Source organism: Equus przewalskii, chromosome 32 (assembly GCF_037783145.1).
Source record: "Equus przewalskii isolate Varuska chromosome 32, EquPr2, whole genome shotgun sequence".
In the NCBI taxonomy this organism is placed as follows: Eukaryota; Metazoa; Chordata; class Mammalia; order Perissodactyla; family Equidae; genus Equus; species Equus przewalskii.
In genome coordinates this window covers 22,763,030-22,783,012 of record NC_091862.1, presented here as the reverse complement: position 1 = coordinate 22,783,012, position 19,983 = coordinate 22,763,030, and the positions used below count along the sequence as shown (strand labels likewise).

General features: G+C 42.6%; 1 protein-coding gene and 2 long non-coding RNA genes across 13 annotated transcripts in view; 1 reads left to right on the top strand and 2 right to left on the bottom strand.

The window, feature by feature from the left end:
• Positions 1-6,130, bottom strand: part of LOC139080736 (uncharacterized) — a 30,521-nt gene extending 24,391 nt beyond the window's left edge. The window contains exons 1-2 of the long non-coding RNA XR_011535475.1: positions 5,952-6,130; positions 5,691-5,768 (exon numbers count right to left, since the gene is read on the bottom strand). This is a non-coding gene — a long non-coding RNA (uncharacterized lncRNA). The remainder of the gene's footprint in view (positions 1-5,690; positions 5,769-5,951) is intronic.
• AIG1 (androgen induced 1) overlaps positions 1-19,983 on the top strand; it is a 227,621-nt gene that overhangs the window by 86,983 nt on the left and 120,655 nt on the right. Inside the window, exon 4 of one of the 11 annotated variants that reach the window (XM_070602828.1) lies at positions 12,664-13,200. The exons of the other annotated variants lie outside the window; for them this stretch is intronic. Coding sequence (XP_070458929.1) covers positions 12,664-12,711 — 48 coding nt within the window. The 3' untranslated portion in view covers positions 12,712-13,200. Of the gene's footprint in view, positions 1-12,663; positions 13,201-19,983 lie in introns of those variants that run through there. 11 annotated transcript variants of the gene reach the window in all.
• LOC139080737 (uncharacterized) lies at positions 12,138-15,565 on the bottom strand. The gene is made up of 2 exons (XR_011535476.1): positions 15,280-15,565; positions 12,138-14,900 (listed from the first exon to the last, which is right to left on the bottom strand). It is a non-coding gene; the product is annotated as an uncharacterized lncRNA (long non-coding RNA).

The window sequence follows — 19,983 nt, the reverse complement described above, 5'->3', positions numbered from 1 at the left end:
TTCCAGTTCTGGGATACACAAATTATGCATTTCATGACCCCTGGAGTCTGTGCCTGATATTAGGTATTTCATAAAATAAGCTGTTGGTTGAAAGAAGACTATCTTCTTTTTCGTAGGAAGGAACTGACCTTTCTCAATTTTCTCAGTGCATCCTAAAGTAACTAGAAGATATCTGGAGAAGTAAGCCTGGAACAGGGCTCAGAAATTTCTTGGGAACCTTCTTGTAAGATTCCCAATGGACCTTCCAAAGAAAACAAATAAGACCCCAAAGACCCAGGGTCAAGAAAGAGAGCTACTTCCACAGTGAGGAAGATACTTTCAGAGTTACTGCATCCTATTCTCATGTGTGAGCTTTGTTCGCATCCAATTGTACTGATCATAGCTCTTCCATTGTGAATTTTCATCTGTGATCATTGGTTCTGCAATGTCCAATTCTCCTGTTACATTTTGCGGCTCTAAATTTCGACATGAAGATTTGATTCTTCTGTCTCTAAATCAGTAATCAACATTAAGGTATTTCATTTTAGCTGTTGCCAATTTTATTTTTTGTTTATTATTTCAACAGAAAGATAGTAAATTGGAGAAAGTGTATTTTTTTAAGTGACGTGTGAGAAACTGAACAATTTTGTGAGGGAGAGAGACTGAGAGGGTTTTCCACTTCCGCATATAAGGAGCTTGGAAGATGCAACTCCATCCTAACAAGGAAAAAACTGAACAGACTGAAAAATCAACACCTCCTCTTGGATCCCTAAGAAAAGGGAGGACAAGGGCCATCTGCTGCCCCCGAGACTGGAGAGACCGAGGGGCAAACACAGAGAATAACAACGTAACGGGAGCAGAGACTCATGACTAGAAACCACTGCAGGAACCTGTACCAAGATAGGGAAACCTGAACTGTAGTGGACAATTGCTGGAAGCTCAGTGCAGACAAGTCTGAGAGTGGAAAAGTCCAGGGTGACCCAGTCATGGGGGGGCGGGGTTCCCACCGTGTTATGGGGTTTATCCACAGGAGCTCAACCAGATTCCCACAGTAAATATTGGAGAAGAATCCCCTCGTGCTTCCAGCAGGGGGAGGAAAACAGGAACCATTCTGAAATACAGCAGGGCACTCAGTTCTTAACAAGACCTGCCCTCTGGGGCAACTAGTTAGCCACAGCCTAACCTGCTAGGGTATCATCAGAGCCTAACGGACTAGGGAGAAGGCGGGTGGGGAGGTGCGGTGAGGGACATACCCAACTCCAGCTGGCTCCAGTCTTCCTATGCAACCTAAGGAAGAAACACTGGGAAACACTTGTGAAGGTCACACTCCAGAGGCATAGGCTCATTAAAAGACTGAGTCCTAATCATAGGATTATAGAATGCTCCCCACCACACCCTGCACCACGTGACTAAAGGCCCTTTACAGCAGTTCCTTTTACCCTGTACATCTTGTCCAGCTAGCACGAAAAAAAGTTCAAGGCATACCAAAAGGCAACAAACACAGTTTGGAGAGACCGAGAAAGCCTCAGAACCAGACAGACATGGAAGAGATGTTGGAATTATCAGACTGGGAATTTAAAACAACTACGATTACTATGCGAAGGGCTCTAATGGATAAAGTAAGCAGCATGTAATAACAGATGGGCAATGTAAGCAGAGAGATGGAAAGCCTAAGAAAGAACTAAAAAGAAATGTGATAGACAAAAATGGTGACAGAAATGAAGAATGCCTTTGGTGGGCTTATTGGTAGACTGGACATGGCTGAGGAAAGAATCTCTGAGCTGGAGGATATATCAATAAAATCCTCAAAAACTGAAAAGCGAAGAGAGCAAAGACTGAAAAAATAGAACAGAATATCCACACAGTGTGGGATAACTACTAAAGGTGTAACACACACATAATGGGATTACCAGAAGGAGAAGAGAGAGAGAAAGGAACAGAAAAATATGACTGAGAATTCCCCCAACTTAATTTCAGACACCAAACCACAGATCTAGGAAGCTCAAAGAATACCCAGCAGGATAAATGGCAAAACAACTCCGCTGAGGTGTATCATTTTCAAACTACAGAAAATTAAAGATAAAGCTGGAGATAAAGAGAGAGAGATAAAAAGATAGAGAGAGCTAGAGAGGGAAAGGAGAGATAGAAAGGCTAGGATGGGGAAGGAGGAAGACGGAGAGTAAAGAAAAGGAAAGACAGCAACGTCATGGGTGAGAAGAGAGATGGCCGCAGAAAAGAGGGAGGTGGAATAAGGAGATGGGAAAGAAGAAGACTGGGGGAGAGTCTTAAAATGTCCTAGGATAAAGAGCACAATGGCAAAGTCAAACCATACAGTTTTTTTTAGTACCATATCTCCTCCATAGCTCTTTACAGTTTGGGGATTAATTTTTCTCTACAGTGCCTGGCATAGTGCTTGGCATATCATAGGCAGTCAATAACCATTTGATGAATCAATAGATGTTCGTAGATTGAGCTTGTCTCCTTACTGCTCCTTGAACACGCCAAGCACCCTGCTTGTCTTGGAATTCTCTCCAGAGATCCGCTTGGCTCATTTGTTTACCTGCTTCAAGGTTTTGCTCAATCTCACCTTCTCAGTAAGTCCTACCCTGAGTAACCTCTTTGGTACTGCACCTACCCCCATGTCCCCAGAGTCCCTTACCCTGCTCTTCATCCCCATCATGGCACTTACTGTCCTTGAAATACTATATAGTTTTACTTATATGTTGTATTCATGGCTTATTGTTCATCTCCCTCTGCTACACTGTAATTTCCATAGGGGCAAAGATCTTTGTTTCAGTTACTGATTTATCCCAAGCACCTAGAACAGTGCCTCTGCAAAATGGAAGTCAATGAAAATTTGTTGCATGAATGAATCAACTTTATCAATATTCTGTGTCCATGTTTTCTCTTGTCCTCTTTTTTCCCGTTCTCTTCTTGTTTCCCCTCCAAAAAAGTTGACAGAGAATGCAACCCTAACTTGTATTTGTCTTCACTCTTCCATCTCAGCTGCAGTGCAGCCAAATCCTGTATACGTGTCCTGCTGCTCCTACCCCGGAGGGTCTTAGTGGTTGGTAGGTATTGCTCTTACTGCCTGAGAAGGCCTGAATTGATGTGCAAAGAACACACTGTGGGTCCCTGGAACATCTAAGAGCAACAGGCCAGGTATATAATAGCCTGGATCAAATTTATTGAAAAGCTCTTCCATGTACTGATTGTTTCATCTGGGCATGAGTTATTTTTTCTCTAGGTTAGTAGTCCGACAATGACTTTTTGAAGCAATTTCCTGCCATCACAAATTCCTTTGTAGAACTAATTTTCCATGCAAGAGTATAATTCAAGGCTAATATTATTTGGCTTACACTCTGCCCTTTTTCGTGATACATTTAATAGCTGAGCAGGTCCAAGAGTAGTGTGAGTTCATCAAAAGGTCTATAAGTTGTCCTCAGATATTTTGGGGTCCGCAAACCCAAAGTGTGGTTTACTCAAGTTCCTTTACCCCTAATCCTTAAATCCATAGATATTTCCAAGTAAACTTCATTCATGTGTTTCCCATCCATTTGCCATTAGCCCTTCATCTTTAGGGGAGGGAGAGAGGCAGGCAGGAAGGCATTGTCCTAGGAACTGGCTTGCTTCTTCACTACCACAGACAGATCATTCATTAGCCACAGACCCAACTCCTTGGCAGAAGTCCATCCCTATATCCTTTCCAGTTCCCTTTTAACTGAAACTTCAACCTCAGCAAGCATCAGTGATAACTGCCAAAGAAAGTGAAGTGGAAAAAAGCTGCATTTTCTATCACAGAGGCACAGAATTCCAGAATCTTAGACTTGGGAAGTGATTCTACAGATCATCTGGTCCATACACCATGTGATACTTAAATCACCTGAACAATCTCCTGGGAGTTCCCTTTCAGTCTCTGCTTGAGCATCTTCAGGGGTGGAACTTCCACAGTGGACCAAGACCATAGGGTCTTCAGCTTAAGCGATGGAATCTTCCCCTCTTTTCTCTAGTCCGAATCTTCCCAGTCCCTTCATCCATTCTGCAGGATTCAAAGACCAGTCCTCTTTGTTCTCTTCATGTTCTCTGCCAAGAGGATCTCACTTTCCCCCAGAGACCTCAGTCTCTGCCATACACGGGTCATTCCTAAGCCTGTACTTCCGGGTCCAACTTCCCGTGGGGCATCCTGAACATACTGAAACAAACTCATTACCTTAACCCCTCCTCCAAATCGTGTTAGTCATCTCGTGTTGCCACTTCATCCGGTAGAAGGCTGCGTCTAAAAGCTCCTCTCTCTCCCACACCCTCCACAGTTAGTTGACAAGTCCCATCAGATGTACTTATCAGATGTAGCTCCCAAGTCTGCCCCAGCCTCCTCATCTCCACCATCGCTGCTTCAGGCTTCGTCATCTCTCAACTGAACTGAGGCAACAGGCTCATCCCTCACCTGTCTGCCTCCTCAGACCTTTCTCCACATTGCTTCTTCAGTTACCTTTCCAGAAGAGCCAAAGTTCTGATGGCCTTGCTGCACTGATTCCTCAGACACAACCTATGACTGAAGCAACCGAGGCTCCTAGGCATCTGAGTGGGTCCCTTCGCACTGCACTCATAACGCTTTGTTCCTACCCCTATGGTTTCTCTTAGCACCTTGTTTCCTTACTATTTATTTACTTGTTTATTCTTCCAATGGGCTGTGAGGCCATAAAAGGCAGAAAATTTTTCATCTTTTCCTCCAAAACCTAGCCATAGTCTCCAGTGCTTAGTGCACACTCAGTAAATGTTATTGAGGAAATGGTATATGGGACCCTTCACCATCATGCTCCGTCTCCTCACACCAGGCTTCAGCTTGTCCAGATTCGTTTTTACAGTCTCATATGATTTCACAAGTGCACAGCAAAGTGATTTAGCCATCATCTTTGCTCATTAGTGTTGTCCAAGCTTCCATTAACTTTTTTGGCAGTTTCATTACACTCTACACTAAAATCCCCATATCATTCTTACCTGACCAGTGTGTGCTTAAGCTAAGATTTAAAGCTGTTGTTTATTTTTGTTTTTTATACTCAAAACCTAGGACCCTTACATGTGTTCCAGTAAATTCCATCTTGTTAAACTCAGTGTGAGTAGAGGATGGGCTCTGGGGAAGGCACAGTACCAGGAATTTGAGGATCACTAAATGGATATTGGGGGTTAGTAAAATGCCGTACTCTTTGTTTCAAATTGAGGCGCCTAAGTGTGTGCCATTGAGTTGAAGCTGCTTTGGAAGCCACACTCTGGGTAGAGTCAGTAACAAAATAATTGATTTTTTAGAGCAGTAAATTTTAACCACGTAGTAACCATGCTCGGAGAAGATGGTTGATTCCTGATGTCAAGACAGGTATTCAGGTAAAGATGATATATGTGGTGGCAGAAGTAAGAGCAGGCAGCAGAAACTGCTACTGAAAGTGATTTCCATGTCCTGGGATGGAGATACAGGAATGTGTACAGTGGAAAAAGAATTCTGTAATGAGGAAGAAGGTTAGGGGCAGGAACTGGCAACAAGTGGACAGAGGCATGGGGACAAAATTCACCTATTAAGGACAGGTGTTGATTTTTCCCAGGTTGGCTGGGCTGTAGATATTCTAGAGTTCCTGAGAGGTCATTGTGTTGGTCATGCTTAGATAAAGTGGGAAAAGAAAGTTTTCTGAGAGTACAGAATCATTGTCCCAAATCCTTACCTTGGCTCCAGGTCACGGAGGTAGCAAGAATGGGTTGATGGTCTCCCCCATCCTCATCCTGTCTGCATGCTTCTTTATCTAAGTCATGTAGAAAAATGGTTAGCTAAAGAGAAGCAAGGAGAAAACTGTGGCAACCCACTATAAAATGTTCAACCCAATTTTTTTTCTGTCCACTTGATTCTGAATCTAAGCCGCCAAATTTGTCCTGAAACCACTTAGTTCTTTAGGAATATTGGCTAACTTCCCTGAGCCCATTTATACCTCTTCTCTAGGTGAGGCTTCTCCAGGATGTCTCCAGTATCCTTCTGCTAACCTGTGGCTGGCAGAACTCCAGCCAGAGCTGCCAAGACCTTTCCAAACTGCCCTCCAGGAGATTCCAGGACTGAGTGTCACCCAACACTCATTCCCTGTCAAAGCTCTGCTTATCCTCCACGTCCACTGAGCTCTCCCCCTTACATCATAGAACAGACCACCCCTCCTTTATGAGCCTCTTTACCCAATATGTACCTCTTCTATAGCATCCATTGTGCTGTATTCGCAGCATGTTGTTACATTTCCCTGGAATTGAATGTTCTTTGGGGAAAGGCTTGTGCTCTTAGCCTCCTCTGCATGTTCCCATCATCTGGCTCACTGCCTGGCCCATAGTAGATCTCAGAAATGTTCTTTGAAAGAATGAATGAATAAATGATTGAGTAAATGAAATTCTATCATATTTGCTCACTCTCTCAGTGAGGTAACACTTTCTGGAAAGGAAACAAGATTATTTTTTCTAAGTGAACTTAGGCTAGTACCTATGATCACCACTTAATTTTCGGCATTTCATACCCTCATCCTTCAGTGACCCATTGTAGAACCTTATAGCATCCTTGTCCAGCTCACTGGTTTATTATTTTCAGGACCAGTCTTCCCCTTTTGAATAGCAGAACTACATCTGCTGGCCTCCAAGTGTCCAACATAAAAACTTGTCCAAGCTCACATGGCTGGTGAGTGGCCTCACCAGGAGTAGAATGCTGAGCTGACCAACTGCACGGCACTTACTGTACCCAGGGCCTCTCTGCATGGAGCTTTGTTAACATCCAGTTGAAGAGATGCCTTTAAACGTGAATTGTCATTATATTTCATAAACATATTTCATCAGGACACTGATAAACATTTCTGGCATTTTTTTTAAAGATTGGCACCTGAGCTAACATCTGTTGCCAATCCTTTTTTTTTTCTTCTTCTTCTCCCCAAAGCCCCCCAGTACACAGTTGTATGGTCTAGTTGTGGGTCCTTCTGGTTGTGCAGGCATTTTAGAGTATTTTCTTTTTCGTTTAAGCAAGGATCATATTTTCCTGTTGTTTTACTATCCATATCCAGAGAATGAGCTTCATTCAATGATCTAATTAAGATAGGTTTTTTTTTTTTTTTAAAGATTTTTATTTTTTTCCTTTTTCTCCCCAAAGCCCCCCGGTACATAGTTGTGTATTCTTCGTTGTGGGTTCTTCTAGTTGTGGTATGTGGGACGCTGCCTCAGCATGGTCTGATGAGCAGTGCCATGTCCGCGCCCAGGATTCGAACTAACGAAACACTGGGCCGCCTGCAGCGGAGCGCGCGGACTTAACCACTCGGCCACGGGGCCAGCCCCCTAATTAAGATAGGTTTTAACTGAGGTGCGAGGATTAGCCCTAGTTGGTGGAACTGTTCCCCCTCAATGCAGCCGCTTTCATCCTTATCAAATACATTAACTTGAGTGACCTACCCTGCTGCCATCACTACACACACAAGAGAACGTCATTTTGCTCCATTCATTTTTTCACATCAGGTTACCAAAAAGCCACTCGGTTTCCGTGTGCCACACTTCTGATAGATGCAGACTTGTGAGCCACCTGGAAAAGGGGACTCAACCAAATGACCTCTGGAGTTTTCTGTGGTTTTATTAATCTGGAAAACAGTTTAGTATAAGTTATTTAAGAGGTTAGTCAGAGTAGAATTCTCTGTTCAACAGTCTTTTAAATTTCTCTACCAAGTTCCACTAGTTGGGAACTTAAGAGTTTCTTGTGGGAATTCTTATGAGGTTGGCCATAGAAATACACAGCACAGTGCCTGCCACATAGAAGGCCTAAGCAATGTAAATCCTCTAAAATAGGATAGAATAAGATAAGACAAAAAATTGCTCTACAGCCAGTGATTTTTTTCTCGTCATATAGTGAGTAACAACTTAGCATCAAACTCTGTCTAAGGCTTCAAGGAAAAATGCCCTGGTGGAAATCTTGCCTTTTTAGCAACACTGAATTCATATATACTCCTAACATAAAAAATTAATGAACTTTCTTAACAGCTTATATAAAATATACGATATTTATCCTTGGACATAGCATTCAAATCTCCCATATTTATTTTTAAGCATTTCCCCTCAGTGACACCTATGGAAAGGAACTTTGCTTAAACTCGGAATTTGACGGCTAATATTCACACATATGGCAAATATGAACTAATCAGACCACAGATACTTTGCTGCATTCCATGGTGTCTCATTTGTTTGTTTAATTTGCAGCTATAGCAACTAGATTCCACCCCTTCAGGCTTTTACACAGACCTGTAGTCTGATCAGCTTGGCTGAAGCTTGGCACTCGGCACCGTGCTCAATTGAAGACATATGCACAGGCTCACTCACCGCATTTTTAACCTGTTTTTCACACTGGGTAGGTATGTCATATTTGCATAAAAATAGGAAAAGCAACCTTCTGCAAAGATCGTAAGCAATTAAAAGATGCTGTGACCTTCTTTCCCGTAACATTTCAAATCTTAAAGTTTTCTTGGCATGCTTTTCAAAAGCTCATCTGACTTTGAAGCGGGCTGCCTCTCCACGGAGAGCTCACTCCAGCGATGACTAATGGATTGACCTGGTGCCATGCTAGTGCTGCTGCACACACGCTGCTCTGCACAAGATGAGCATTTGGAAATGACCTTGAATGAGAGTTCTGCCAAGTTAATGAAATATGGGCCTTCAAGCAGTGCCATTTCACAAGCAATTTCCAGAAGGGTATTTGCAGCATTGTCAAAACTTGGCCCCTGAACTTGGTATTGGTTTACCATGAGTGTTTAACATACATAAGGAATGATGATGCTCTCTCTTGATTTTATTAGTTGCACTTTGTAACAGGTTGGAAAAATTAGGTAATGGTGAAAATTGGCATCTCCCTGTTGTTTCTCTTAGGTGTTTTTTTCAAACATTTGCTGAAGGAAGGGCAGATGCTCAAAGGGTCCAATTGTAAATGGGGAGATGAGAGTTTAAAATGAAGGGTAAGCTGCAAGTGGGGGTGAAGATACAGTTAATGGATAAAGAAAAGATGGTCAGAAGAAGTACCTCTCTGTGCTTGTAAACTGCCCAGTTGATATGATTCCAACTCACCAGGAGGGGAACATTTCTTTACCTCCATATGCACACCCATATAGTAATCTGTTGTAGTTGTTTAAAGATATTCATCGATATTGACATCAGTTGCCGCAATATGGTTTTCCGTTTTACTGAGTGATGTATTTATGTTGGTGCACAATGTCTCCTTTTGATTGCATTTCTCATGCTGGTGAAGTTGGCTGACATTTCAGGATCTGGATAAGGAAGCTGTGCTTTAACCTTATTTGGAAGCAAGTGATCTGGCTCCTGCCTTGGCATAACTTTGGAAGGTCCCCCTCAGCTTCCCTTCCTGTGACCTCGCTTCCATAACCACGGGGAGGCTGAGACAGGCCAAGGTCAGGGCAGCCAAGATGGGAAGTTGGGAGAACAACGGGGAGCAAGTCATGTTCTCTTAATTCATTCTTAATTAATTTCCTTAAGCCAGCTGAAAGATTTTTATACAAAATCAGATTCTATTCTTCTTAAAAGAGAGAAGATGAGCATTCAGGCCCTCTGGAGCTCTCTGAGGAGCCTTTAAAAGACCTGTGGCTGTTCATATTCTGTAAATGCTGATAATCCACACTGAGTAATCCTGGGAAACACGCGTCTATAAGATCAGGGCAAGGTACTGTCAAGAGCAACTTCCCAGAACATTCCTTCTTACTTCATCAGGGACTTTTCAATAAGTAATTTGATATTTCTGTAAGTTTAAACTGAAATCACTAAAATGAAGGCATTTTTTCCTTATAAGCTCAAGCCTTCCAGACTCATCATTTTGTAGGGTTACATAAGTGAGCCATGCAACTAAGCTAAAAGTCTAAATTATAGAATATAGTTGTTGCAAAACTGTTCACATTTTATACGGTAACTTCTGTTAAACACAGTAATGTATTCTCAAAACAGTTTTTGCATGCATTAATTCATTGAAACCAAGCTTGGCGATTTTTCATCAGATTTTGCTAAAGGTCATATGCTAAATTATTTGCTTGTGAATTTTTTTTCCCAATTGTCCGTATTTGGTAAGTTTGCTTGAAAGGTTCTGGCACAAGACACTCAGAAAGAGTCCATTATCCTACCCTATTTTCTTTATCAGTCTGGATTTAGGGTCATTTGCTTTAAATACAGTACCACACCTTTTTTTTTCACGTTTAAGTGTTTTTAATTGAACACATTTTCCCACATAGCCCTCATCCCTAATTTAGAGCCCTCTCATATTAATACAACTTATTTTTAATGTATTTCCTAAAATGTTTCTCAACTTCTTAAATAAAGAAGGAATAAAAAAAAAAAGAAGAAGAGGGATGAGAAAAAGAGAGGAAAATGCAGCAAGGAACATGAACCATAAGGAACACTAAGACTTGTACTTAATATTGTAGATCACAGATCACAGGAACCGAGAGACAGGGTAAAAAGGGACGGTCCAGGTGAATGAGCTTTGATCCCCCCAAAATTCTGGCATCCTTGCGTCCTGCTGACTTCAGCACTCAGCCCTGCCTTACTCCTCCTGGTATTTTCATTTATCCCTTCAGTAAACATTTTAGATATGAGGAAGTGGGAGCCTATCATTATTCAATATAGGCATAAAATACCTTTACCTTTAACCCATCATCACAACCTCACCATCCCTCTTTTTTTAGAATCATATGAGATTATTTATGTGCGTTTGAATAAACTGTGAAGCATTTTCTTTTGAAAACCTTCGTTCAGTGGCCCCACACAGCTCCCCCTAGTTGAACAGAGGCCTTCTTTCCAAACCCCAGGTAGGGGCTTTCTCAGCTTTTATTCTAACGTGATAGAACTTTGTCCTGTTTGCTTTCATGTCATATCGAACCTTAAACATTTTCTGCGTACCTGCGTATAAGTTTATACCAGAACACACGGTTGAAAGCAATTCCATCCTGTATTAATCAGGGTCCTCCAGAGAAACAGAATCAATAGGATCTGTGTGTATAGTAAGGAATTGGCTCAGATGATTGTGGAGGCTGAGCATTCTCAAGATCGGCAGTCGACAAGCTGGAGAGCGGATGGTGTAGTCCATCCAAGTCCAAAACCTGAGGACCAGGAGACCCGACGGTGTATGTTCTAATCCAAGTCTGAGTCCAAAGGCAGGAGAAGATCTGTGTCCCAGCTGGAGGACAGTCAGGCAGAGGGAGCGAATTCTCACCTGCTCAGCCTTTTGTTCTGTTCAGGCCCTCCCTGGGTTGGATGAAGCCCACCCACACCGGCGAAGGCCATCTGCTTCACTCCGTCTGTGGATTCAAGTGTTACTGTCTTTCAGAGACACTCTCACACACGTACCCAGAATAATGTTTGACCAGATACTTGGGCACCCTGTGGTCCAGTCAAGTTGACACATAAAATTAACCATCACAGATCTCCGTTGAAAACTCCTCTTTTCCTTTAAAAACCAACCCCATTGGTACAGGTCTGAATAATGCTTTCCTCTTTCCAAACCATTAAAGTTACACTAATGTTGGTCAACCCGGGCTGGTCCAGACCTCATGCTCAGAGCTTCTGATTCAGTCAGTCTGGGATGGGACCCATGCACCATCTGTATTTTTTTAATGGGTCCTCACATGGTTCTGAGGCACAGCCAAGTTTGAGAAGCCTTGAATTTATTGGTCTCTGGGCTTCCTTGGGGTTCAAAGAAAGTGGTTATTAGAAGAACTCAAAGAGGGCAATCACTCTGGTGATGGCTGGAGCTGAGCTGAATGGAGGGTGTGGCAAAGAGATAAACCCCATTAAACGTGCACAACCAGGCCAACTTAACCATTATGGGCTAGTTACATGGTGGTGTCTCTGCCTCAGTTTCTCCTGGGATAAAATACTGGCACCATCCCAAGATTCCAAGAAAAAATGAATCAATATTAACATTTCTTAGAAGATTCAAAGCATAATACATGTGTCAATTATCATTAATCCTTGAAAATATTTATGGAGTCAAATGGTCTGTAACTAATTAGAGATGGCAGTTAACGGGGAATATGGGTTTCCTCCGAGTTATATGAAACAAAATATAAATCTTTTATATAACTCTATTTCCTACAAAAAGGATTTTTACTCGTCGGTGGGATTTTTAATGTTTTATTTTATTTTCTTGGATCTCATTACTTTTCCGTAAATCCTATAAGCAGAATTGCAATGAGATGAGTCACAGTCTTAATGGTTTTTTGGAGTTTCTTCTGCCAGTGCAACTTGGAATATAGGGGATTTTTCAAAGCTGTGTTTGGGAAACATGGGAAAGGATGGGAGGGATGGAGGCAAGGAGGAAGAAAGGTGGGAGGGAGGGAAGAGGGAGGAAGGAGGAAGAAAAGAAGGAAGGAAGGAGGGAACAAGGGAGAGAGGAGGGGCACAAGATATTTTACTCTAGATTACATTTTTTTGACTTAATGATATTATGAAGGTAAAACTGTCATCGTATCTCATCCGTATGTTGTAGACAACCCTGAAGTGCAAAGGGGTTTGGGTTTTAAAAGTTCATTCATGAGCTAGTCATTTGGCACTGGGAACACATTTTCCCACAAAGATTTTGTTCCGTAAGCGGTAATTAATTTCCGAGGCTAGCTCATAATCTCTCTTCATTCTGTTTTGAAGCCAAATGATTGTGCATTTACAGTGAGAAGCCGCCGACCATACTGTTGAAAACTTGTACATCTAAAGAACATGAAAGCAATGAAATCAGTTGTGGAGTCACTAAAAGCTTTCCACTCAAATGTTGGTGCCGGAGGGAAAGCAGAGTTAACTGGAGGAGCCTGAGGATGCTCAGAACATCTCATGTGGATATGTGAGCGCGCCGGTCAAAGGAGCAGCAACATTCTCTCTTGAGGGTCTCTGCAGCCAAACTATGCTTCAACCTGGTCACCAAAAAGCAACACACTCAGACCATATTAGCGAGGCCTCACTAAAAATGCCTCCTTTCCTCGGGGCAGTGAATTGTGACGGAGCACATGCTGTGTGCGATGTGCTCCTTACCACTTACGCCGGAAGGACAAACAGGAGAACCCCTCGCCTTGTAGAGTTTACAGTCTAGTAGGGGAGACAATCAGATAATTGTGCAAACAGATGATCTAAGATTCATCGATTTTTCTGAAAAATTATTGTATGTATATTAAAGTCCATACATATTTCCAAGGAATTATGATGACTTGTCTAAGATGCACGTGGGGATCGGGGGACACAAATCTTTGCTACATCCCCTCCATGGACCACCCACTTACTTAGCCTATCTCCTTTAATCCTCAGAGTGACCCTGAGGAGTAGGGCTCATTATTCTCAGATGAGGAGCTGAGACAAAGATGGCAGGACACTCTCCAAGCCAGAGTCTGGGTGCAGCCAAGCCAGTCTGATTCCAGGCCCTTTCTGCCAATCCAGGCTGCCCCTTCCGCAAAGCCACTCGAGATATTCCCTATTATCTTCCTCGGTTTTTTTTATATGTGTGTCCATGCAATAACCTCCTCCTAGGATTTCATACTGGGAACAGTATTGTCTCCCCTGAGGCTGGTGTCTTCCTGTTTGTTAGTGTGAGCTATTTCCACTTCTCCTCTGATGCCATACTTGGTGTCCTCATGCCACAGCCAGCTCACCTGTGGCTTCCAGCACAGTTTTCTCTCCTTTCCAACCATATATTTTTGTCTGATTCTTTATTTTGTGTTGATTCCCACTATCCTGAGTGTTTCATTGCAAGCTGCTATGGCCTTCTGAGAAATAGTTGGAATGTACGTTACACCAATAGAAAAGAAATAGATGTGACTTCTGGAATTCCTCGAAGCTCCCTTTTGGTTTCCTGCTCATGACCTAGAAGAGGGCCTTGCCCATAGGAGTGAGTGGTAAGCGTGGATTGATTGTTAGAGGATCGTAGCAGTTCTGAAGGACAGCTCTGGCTATTGGAAAGAGGACAGGACGCTGTGGCTCTGGCTCTATACATCCGCTTGCCTGTAAGACTTGCCTGTTCTCCTTTTCCTGATGAGAGATTTCTCGCCTACGTTTTCTTGCGTTTATCACTCATGAATGGAATATAAAGGGCGATGATCACGGCCAGCAAGTATCACGTCCTCCCCCTCGCCGTGCTAATAAGCACTTTCTAGATATTGTCTACTCCATCCTCACAACCCTGTTACTGTTCCCATTTCACAGAAGGAGAAACTGAGGGTTAAGGAATTCAAGTGGTTAATGGGGACAGCAAGGAAATAACCTTTCTCCTGGCAATTCAGCAAGAGAGAGAAGAAAAGAATAGGAAAGAAAAGGGATTACCTAAAAGAAAGAAAGTGCTTCAGGCACGATGGGTGTAATGCGGAAGAGGTCTGAGAAGGGTCGCAATTAAGTTATAAGGGAATTGTTCTCCATGCGCATCCCCTGCTCTGTTGACAAGCGGGAGGGAGAAGTCATGAGCAAGTGGCTATTTTTATATGTGAGACATTCTCTCATCAGGGGATTATAACTGTGAGGGGAGAGGAGTACTTAAAAATGTCTTTAATCCACATATTTATTTAGACAATTTCAAGTTCTACAGTTTATGAACAGAAACCTAAAGGTTTTTCTTTATGTTCTGGGCTGGCCCTTGTTGTCCTGTGGCCTCCAGCCCACAGTAAGCCCAGGGTCCCTGGAGAGTCTGGACATGTGCCTGATCACTCTACCTCTTGGCAGGTGACCCCCAGCTTGCTCAGAGTCATTGCTGCTCCTGGGAGCACCTCTGCAGGCTCTCAGGGCACATCTGAGGCTCTCCAGAGCAGAAAAACAAAGGAACAGGATCCTCGCTGTCTGTTTACCACGGAGAGAGGAGAAGCTCCGTTGTGAGGAGTGCTGTTGAACCGTCCCCAGGAGGTGGGCCTCCCCTAGGGAGTGAGAAGAGCCACAGTAAGAGATGAACTCATTCACGGGCGTTTGCTCAGCAGATATTTACTTAAGACTCTTGTGCCTTGGACCCTTCTGAGTACTGATTTTGTCCCTCTTGAGAGAGAATAGCCAACCAAGGGAGAAATTAAAGCTCCAAGAAAGGGTGGAGGAGAGAAGAGCTTGAGTGACGCGTTTTCAGGAGCTGAAACGGGAAGTTTAGAGTAGACGCAGTGATTTGGGGCGCATTTCCGTTCATGCTGAGTTTAGGGAACTCAAAATAATTGTCTCTATCCAGCAGTGGAGTCAAAGGTGGGGGCACAGGTGGAGCTGTGGTTAGAGGAATAAGCAGGGGCTCGGCTCTGGGAGGGCCTCACATACCAAAAACTGGTTCAGGTTTTATCTTCCGGGAAACAAGAAGATGTATGGCAAAGTTTTGCATGAGGAAGGTGATTCAGCTGACACATTGGAGAGACTAGAAAAGAAAGGAAGGTGACCCAGGCGGAGGTGGGAATCCCACCACACGTGTACAGCCTGCGGGGAGGCCGACCGACTGCAGGAGAGGCGCAGGGCCTGCGGCCGCCCTGGCAGGTCCCGGGCCTGTGTCCTGGCCCAGCAGCCTGAGCTTGATCCCAACAGCTTTGGGGAGTTGCTGAAGGACTTAAACAAAGGGAGAGTGACGTCAGAGAAGCATTCTAGAAGCCTCCTCCTCCGAGGTTCTCTGAGGGAGAAGAATTGACAGGGACAGCCTGGATTGAGAGGGGAAGAGAAAAAGGCTGAGAATGGAGCTTCGCCCACGCTCCAGGCAGGAAAGACTGAGAAGGAGCCGTCTCAGGGGCGGGAGAAGAGCTCAGGGAGAAAGATGATGGAGGAAGCTCAGAGGAGAGCACTTCCGGAAAAGGAGGGGGTCAGCCACCGAAGGGGCGGGGTCGGCAATGTCCTGCCCCTCACGGAGATCTGATCAGACAGGACAGAGACTGGCAGGGCTGCTGAGGAGCCGTAAAATGATGACGGGACAAACAGTAGAGAAAAGAGGAGCCTGTCTGAAAAGCCAAAAGCAATAGAAAAAGCATCCCATCGATGTGGCATTTTTTCGGTGAGGGAGGATGGGTTGCTTCACCTTTCACTTTAGCCAGAAGCCAGGGCAGATTAAGGAACGGCATTTGAAGGGTAGATAATTTTCCCTTACCAGCCTCACTTCCCTGTCACCCTCCGTTTTCTCCCGGTGAAAGAGGTGCTATTTCTGACACGCCTCTAGAGGGGTCAGAAGTTTCTCCAGCTACAGGATAATGGCCTTCGGTGCTCTTTCTACCACTTAATGGACTGTCATCTAGAAAAATTTTTTTCTATATTGATCTGAATGTTAATCTATACATAATAAGGATAGATCATAGGAAAAGATGCAGAAGAATGTTAAAAAGAAGTTACTTGTTTTGCGCATTTCTTGAGGGAGGAAGGAAGAGAGACTTTACAATAATCCTTCCATGTGTGATTCTCATTTGTCAGCACATCAGAAGCAACAAAAGCAGAAACACAAAAGGACGATTTGATTAATTGGAAGGCTGCATGATTTAGATTACATGTCCTTCTTTAAAATTTTCTGAAATCTGCTCTAGATATTTAAGAGCCTTCAGAAATTTTCTGTGGACACGCCATCAGAGATAAGCCGTTAGTTTTTGTGAGGATTCAAAAAGGGAAATGCATTTTAGAAAAGAGATGAAATTGGACCTGACTTGGAGAAAGAGTTCTCTGACCAGATGTCATTTAAAGACACCGGACTGCGGGCTCCAGGCTTTGACTGTTTCTCAAGATAAATATGCATGCAGGAACCAGGAGGGGCATTTTCAGAGGTTGCTATGAAGTTGGTCTCTGTGCTGAGCAAGCCCATGACATCTTTGAAGGTATGAGAGCACAGATGAGACATCAGTGCTTCACAATCCCTTCTCATAATTTCTCTAATCTTGGCGATAAAAAAAAGAAAAGAAAAAACTCTTCAGGAGTGTAAAATGTTATTGCATTTGCAACAGTCGTCATGGTTACCTGCATAGTTTCGTTGCTTTATTAATGTGTAATTCCCTTTATTTCTGGAAATATCATTATAGTGAAACATAACAGTCTGCAGCTTTGTAGCCAGTTTCGCCGTGTATCTCAGAGACTCTGACAGTGGCTGTGATGAATGCGTGTGCGGTTTCTGGGCCACCTGTGTGCTGTTGATCCAGTAACTAGGACATCATTGTTTAGGAAAAGACAACTTGAAGTTAATGACTCTTGAGAATCTCTTAAAAGTTCAAATGCTTCCCTAAACAAAAGTGCTTATTTTTTCCTAGAGGAAAATGATCCAAAGCTTCAGTCTAACTAAAATAATTTAGCTTTTCTGACATTCAAACTTTTTTAACGTAATTATTATTACCTACTGAAGTCACTTTGAGGCATTCAGGAAACTTTTCTGATCAGTTCTTTTAAAATTATCTTTCCTGAATTTGTTCTTTGTATCATAGGAGGGTTTTTGTGAGACATTGCTAATAGAGGTTTTGAAAAGTTTTTCTAAGTGTATTCTCCTGCTACTCAAGTTGAAGCCGAATAAAATAGTTCAGCAAGTTATCTTTCAGGCTAACTGCTTAGGACAGATACTGCTGGCTGATCGCTACAGTCATTTCTCTTCTTCCTGGGCACTCACCAGACTACATTTCCCAACATCCTTGCACTTAGGTCTCACCATGAGACTCATGAGATGGTGGAATGGCAGTGGAAGTTATGAAATCGCTTCCAGATTTGGCCCATGAATACCTCCCACTTAATCCTCCCATCCCTTGTTATCAGGATGGTTGATGACTCTGCCAGTCTGGACCCTTGAATAGCTGAATGGGGCAGAGGCTCACTGCCCACCAGGAGCATCGATTGTTATGGAAGGAGACAGACCCCCTGAGATGTGAGGGTTGTGTGCTGTATCAGCTTGTGTCACCCTAACTAATACACCGCTAATCAACATTTCTTCTAAGTGGCCCTGTCATCCTTGGGAGAAGGTCCATGTTTTTCATCCACAGGTTTTTCCTATAGCTTCTTTCACAGCCTTCAGAAAGAAACTGGCAATGTAAATTCCAAGACCCCTAATCAGAGTCCAGATAACAGATAACTTTGCTGTTTTGGACAAGTGCTGAAGACCTGAATGGCTGAAGCAATAGTAGGTAATTGGCAAATATCATCAGACCCTTATGGTTTGTGTGCACAGGGAACCAAAGGAAATGGAAGTAACCTTTTCTGGATAGTTCTATATGCCAAGTACTGTGTTTGCTCCTCCTATACAGAGCCTTATTTGCTCTCTGTAATTAATTTTCTAAGGAGCTCTGTTATTCTCATTTTACATATTTTTGAAGTGTCATATAGTTTTAATAACTGCTTCATAGCTAAGGAGTAGCAAGGGAGGATGCAAATAAAAGTTAGCCTGGGACCAAATCCAGCCAAGTTTCTACTTTGCTGCTTTTCATGGTAGACACTCAGTTAACTAACATCAGTTGATCATCATGTTTCAAGACAGAATGATAGCTAATAATAATTGAAAACATATGGAAAGAACATTTGATTATCTGTGATGTTGGAAACAGAAACTCTCATTAGATATTTAGAAAATTATAATAGTGATATTGTTGAGTTTTGCCTCTAACTTAATTAAGATATCAAAACAGCTGTTGTAATAGATACCAAAATAGCAGTAGTTTAAAACTGATGGTCTGGAGCTCGCTGTTCTGGTGAGGTCACTAGGGCACCAGGCTCTCTCATCTGGTTGCAGCTGGATCCTCTAGGATTGTTATTCATCTCCGTGGTGGTCAATGGCTTGCCACAGCACATCTGCATTTAAGCCATTGAGGGAGAAGAGGGCACACGTCTTGCCAGTTAAAGGCACAATCCAGAAGTGGCACACATCACTTTTGCTCAAAAAAGTTGCCTGGTGTCGTGGCTATCTAACTGCAGGAGAGTCTAGGAGATGTCATCTTTACGTACTTAGCCTTGTGCCAGCACTTCTCTTCATACAGAAGAAGGGAACAGGAGATACTGTGGGACAAATAGCAGCCTTTGTCACACCTTCTTTCCTTTCTCATTCTTTGATAAACTTGCTAATGAGAAAGATCCAAAACAGCAGTAGCAAAAAAGAGAAGGAAATGAATCAAGGAAACTAAGTGATTCAGAAATTGAATATGTCCTTTCTCCTTAACCTCTTCCAGCACGTATGCTAAAAGAATCAAGAGTTAGTGCCTTGGCTAAATTGCTTTGAAATAAGCTATAACTATTAAATCAAGCATTCTCTAAATAAAATGATTGTAACAAATTGAGGACAGATGAACAAAGACTGGATATTAATCATATTAAGTAATTAGAATTAATTTCATTAGGTCTGACATGTGGTTAACTTATAAAACAAAACCTCATCTGGTAGAGATATTTACTGAGGTATATATAAGTGAAATGATATGATGTCTGGAGTTTGCTTTAAAATACTCCAGGAAAAAATGGAAGAGGATTGATTAATATATAAAATTAGATTGGGAAAATGTGAGTTGTTGAAACTGGATGATAGGTGCATGGCGGTTCATTGTGCTATTCTTTCTACTTTTATGTCTATTTGAAATATTCCATACCATAATAAAAAGTTAAATAAATACTTGTTCCAGGAAAGAAAAGCAATTTTTGGCAATGCCCTGGTGTTCGTATGAGCTCATTTCTGTACTCCAGTTAAGTGCATTCTTAAGTTTCCAGTGTATTATTATTTATTCTGCATGCATACAACTGGAAAAAACTCATTTCATCTAAAGAATTTGTTAACAATTTGCTTTTGAGCCAATTAAACAAACCTTTAGAGAGTGCCTGCTGCATCTACCGATGCAAGAGATGCAAACACGAGTAAGATAAGGCCTCAGACCACTAAGTTTAAAGGCTAATTAGGCAGATAAGACCCTCTCTCAAATAAATCTGATTTAAGAGAAGTCTACAAGAAGGCTTAAATATTAGGAGATCACATCAAATTGGAAGGATCAGGAGAAATTTCCTGGATCACATATCATAAGCTTTAAAGAAAGAGTAGGCTTTTGA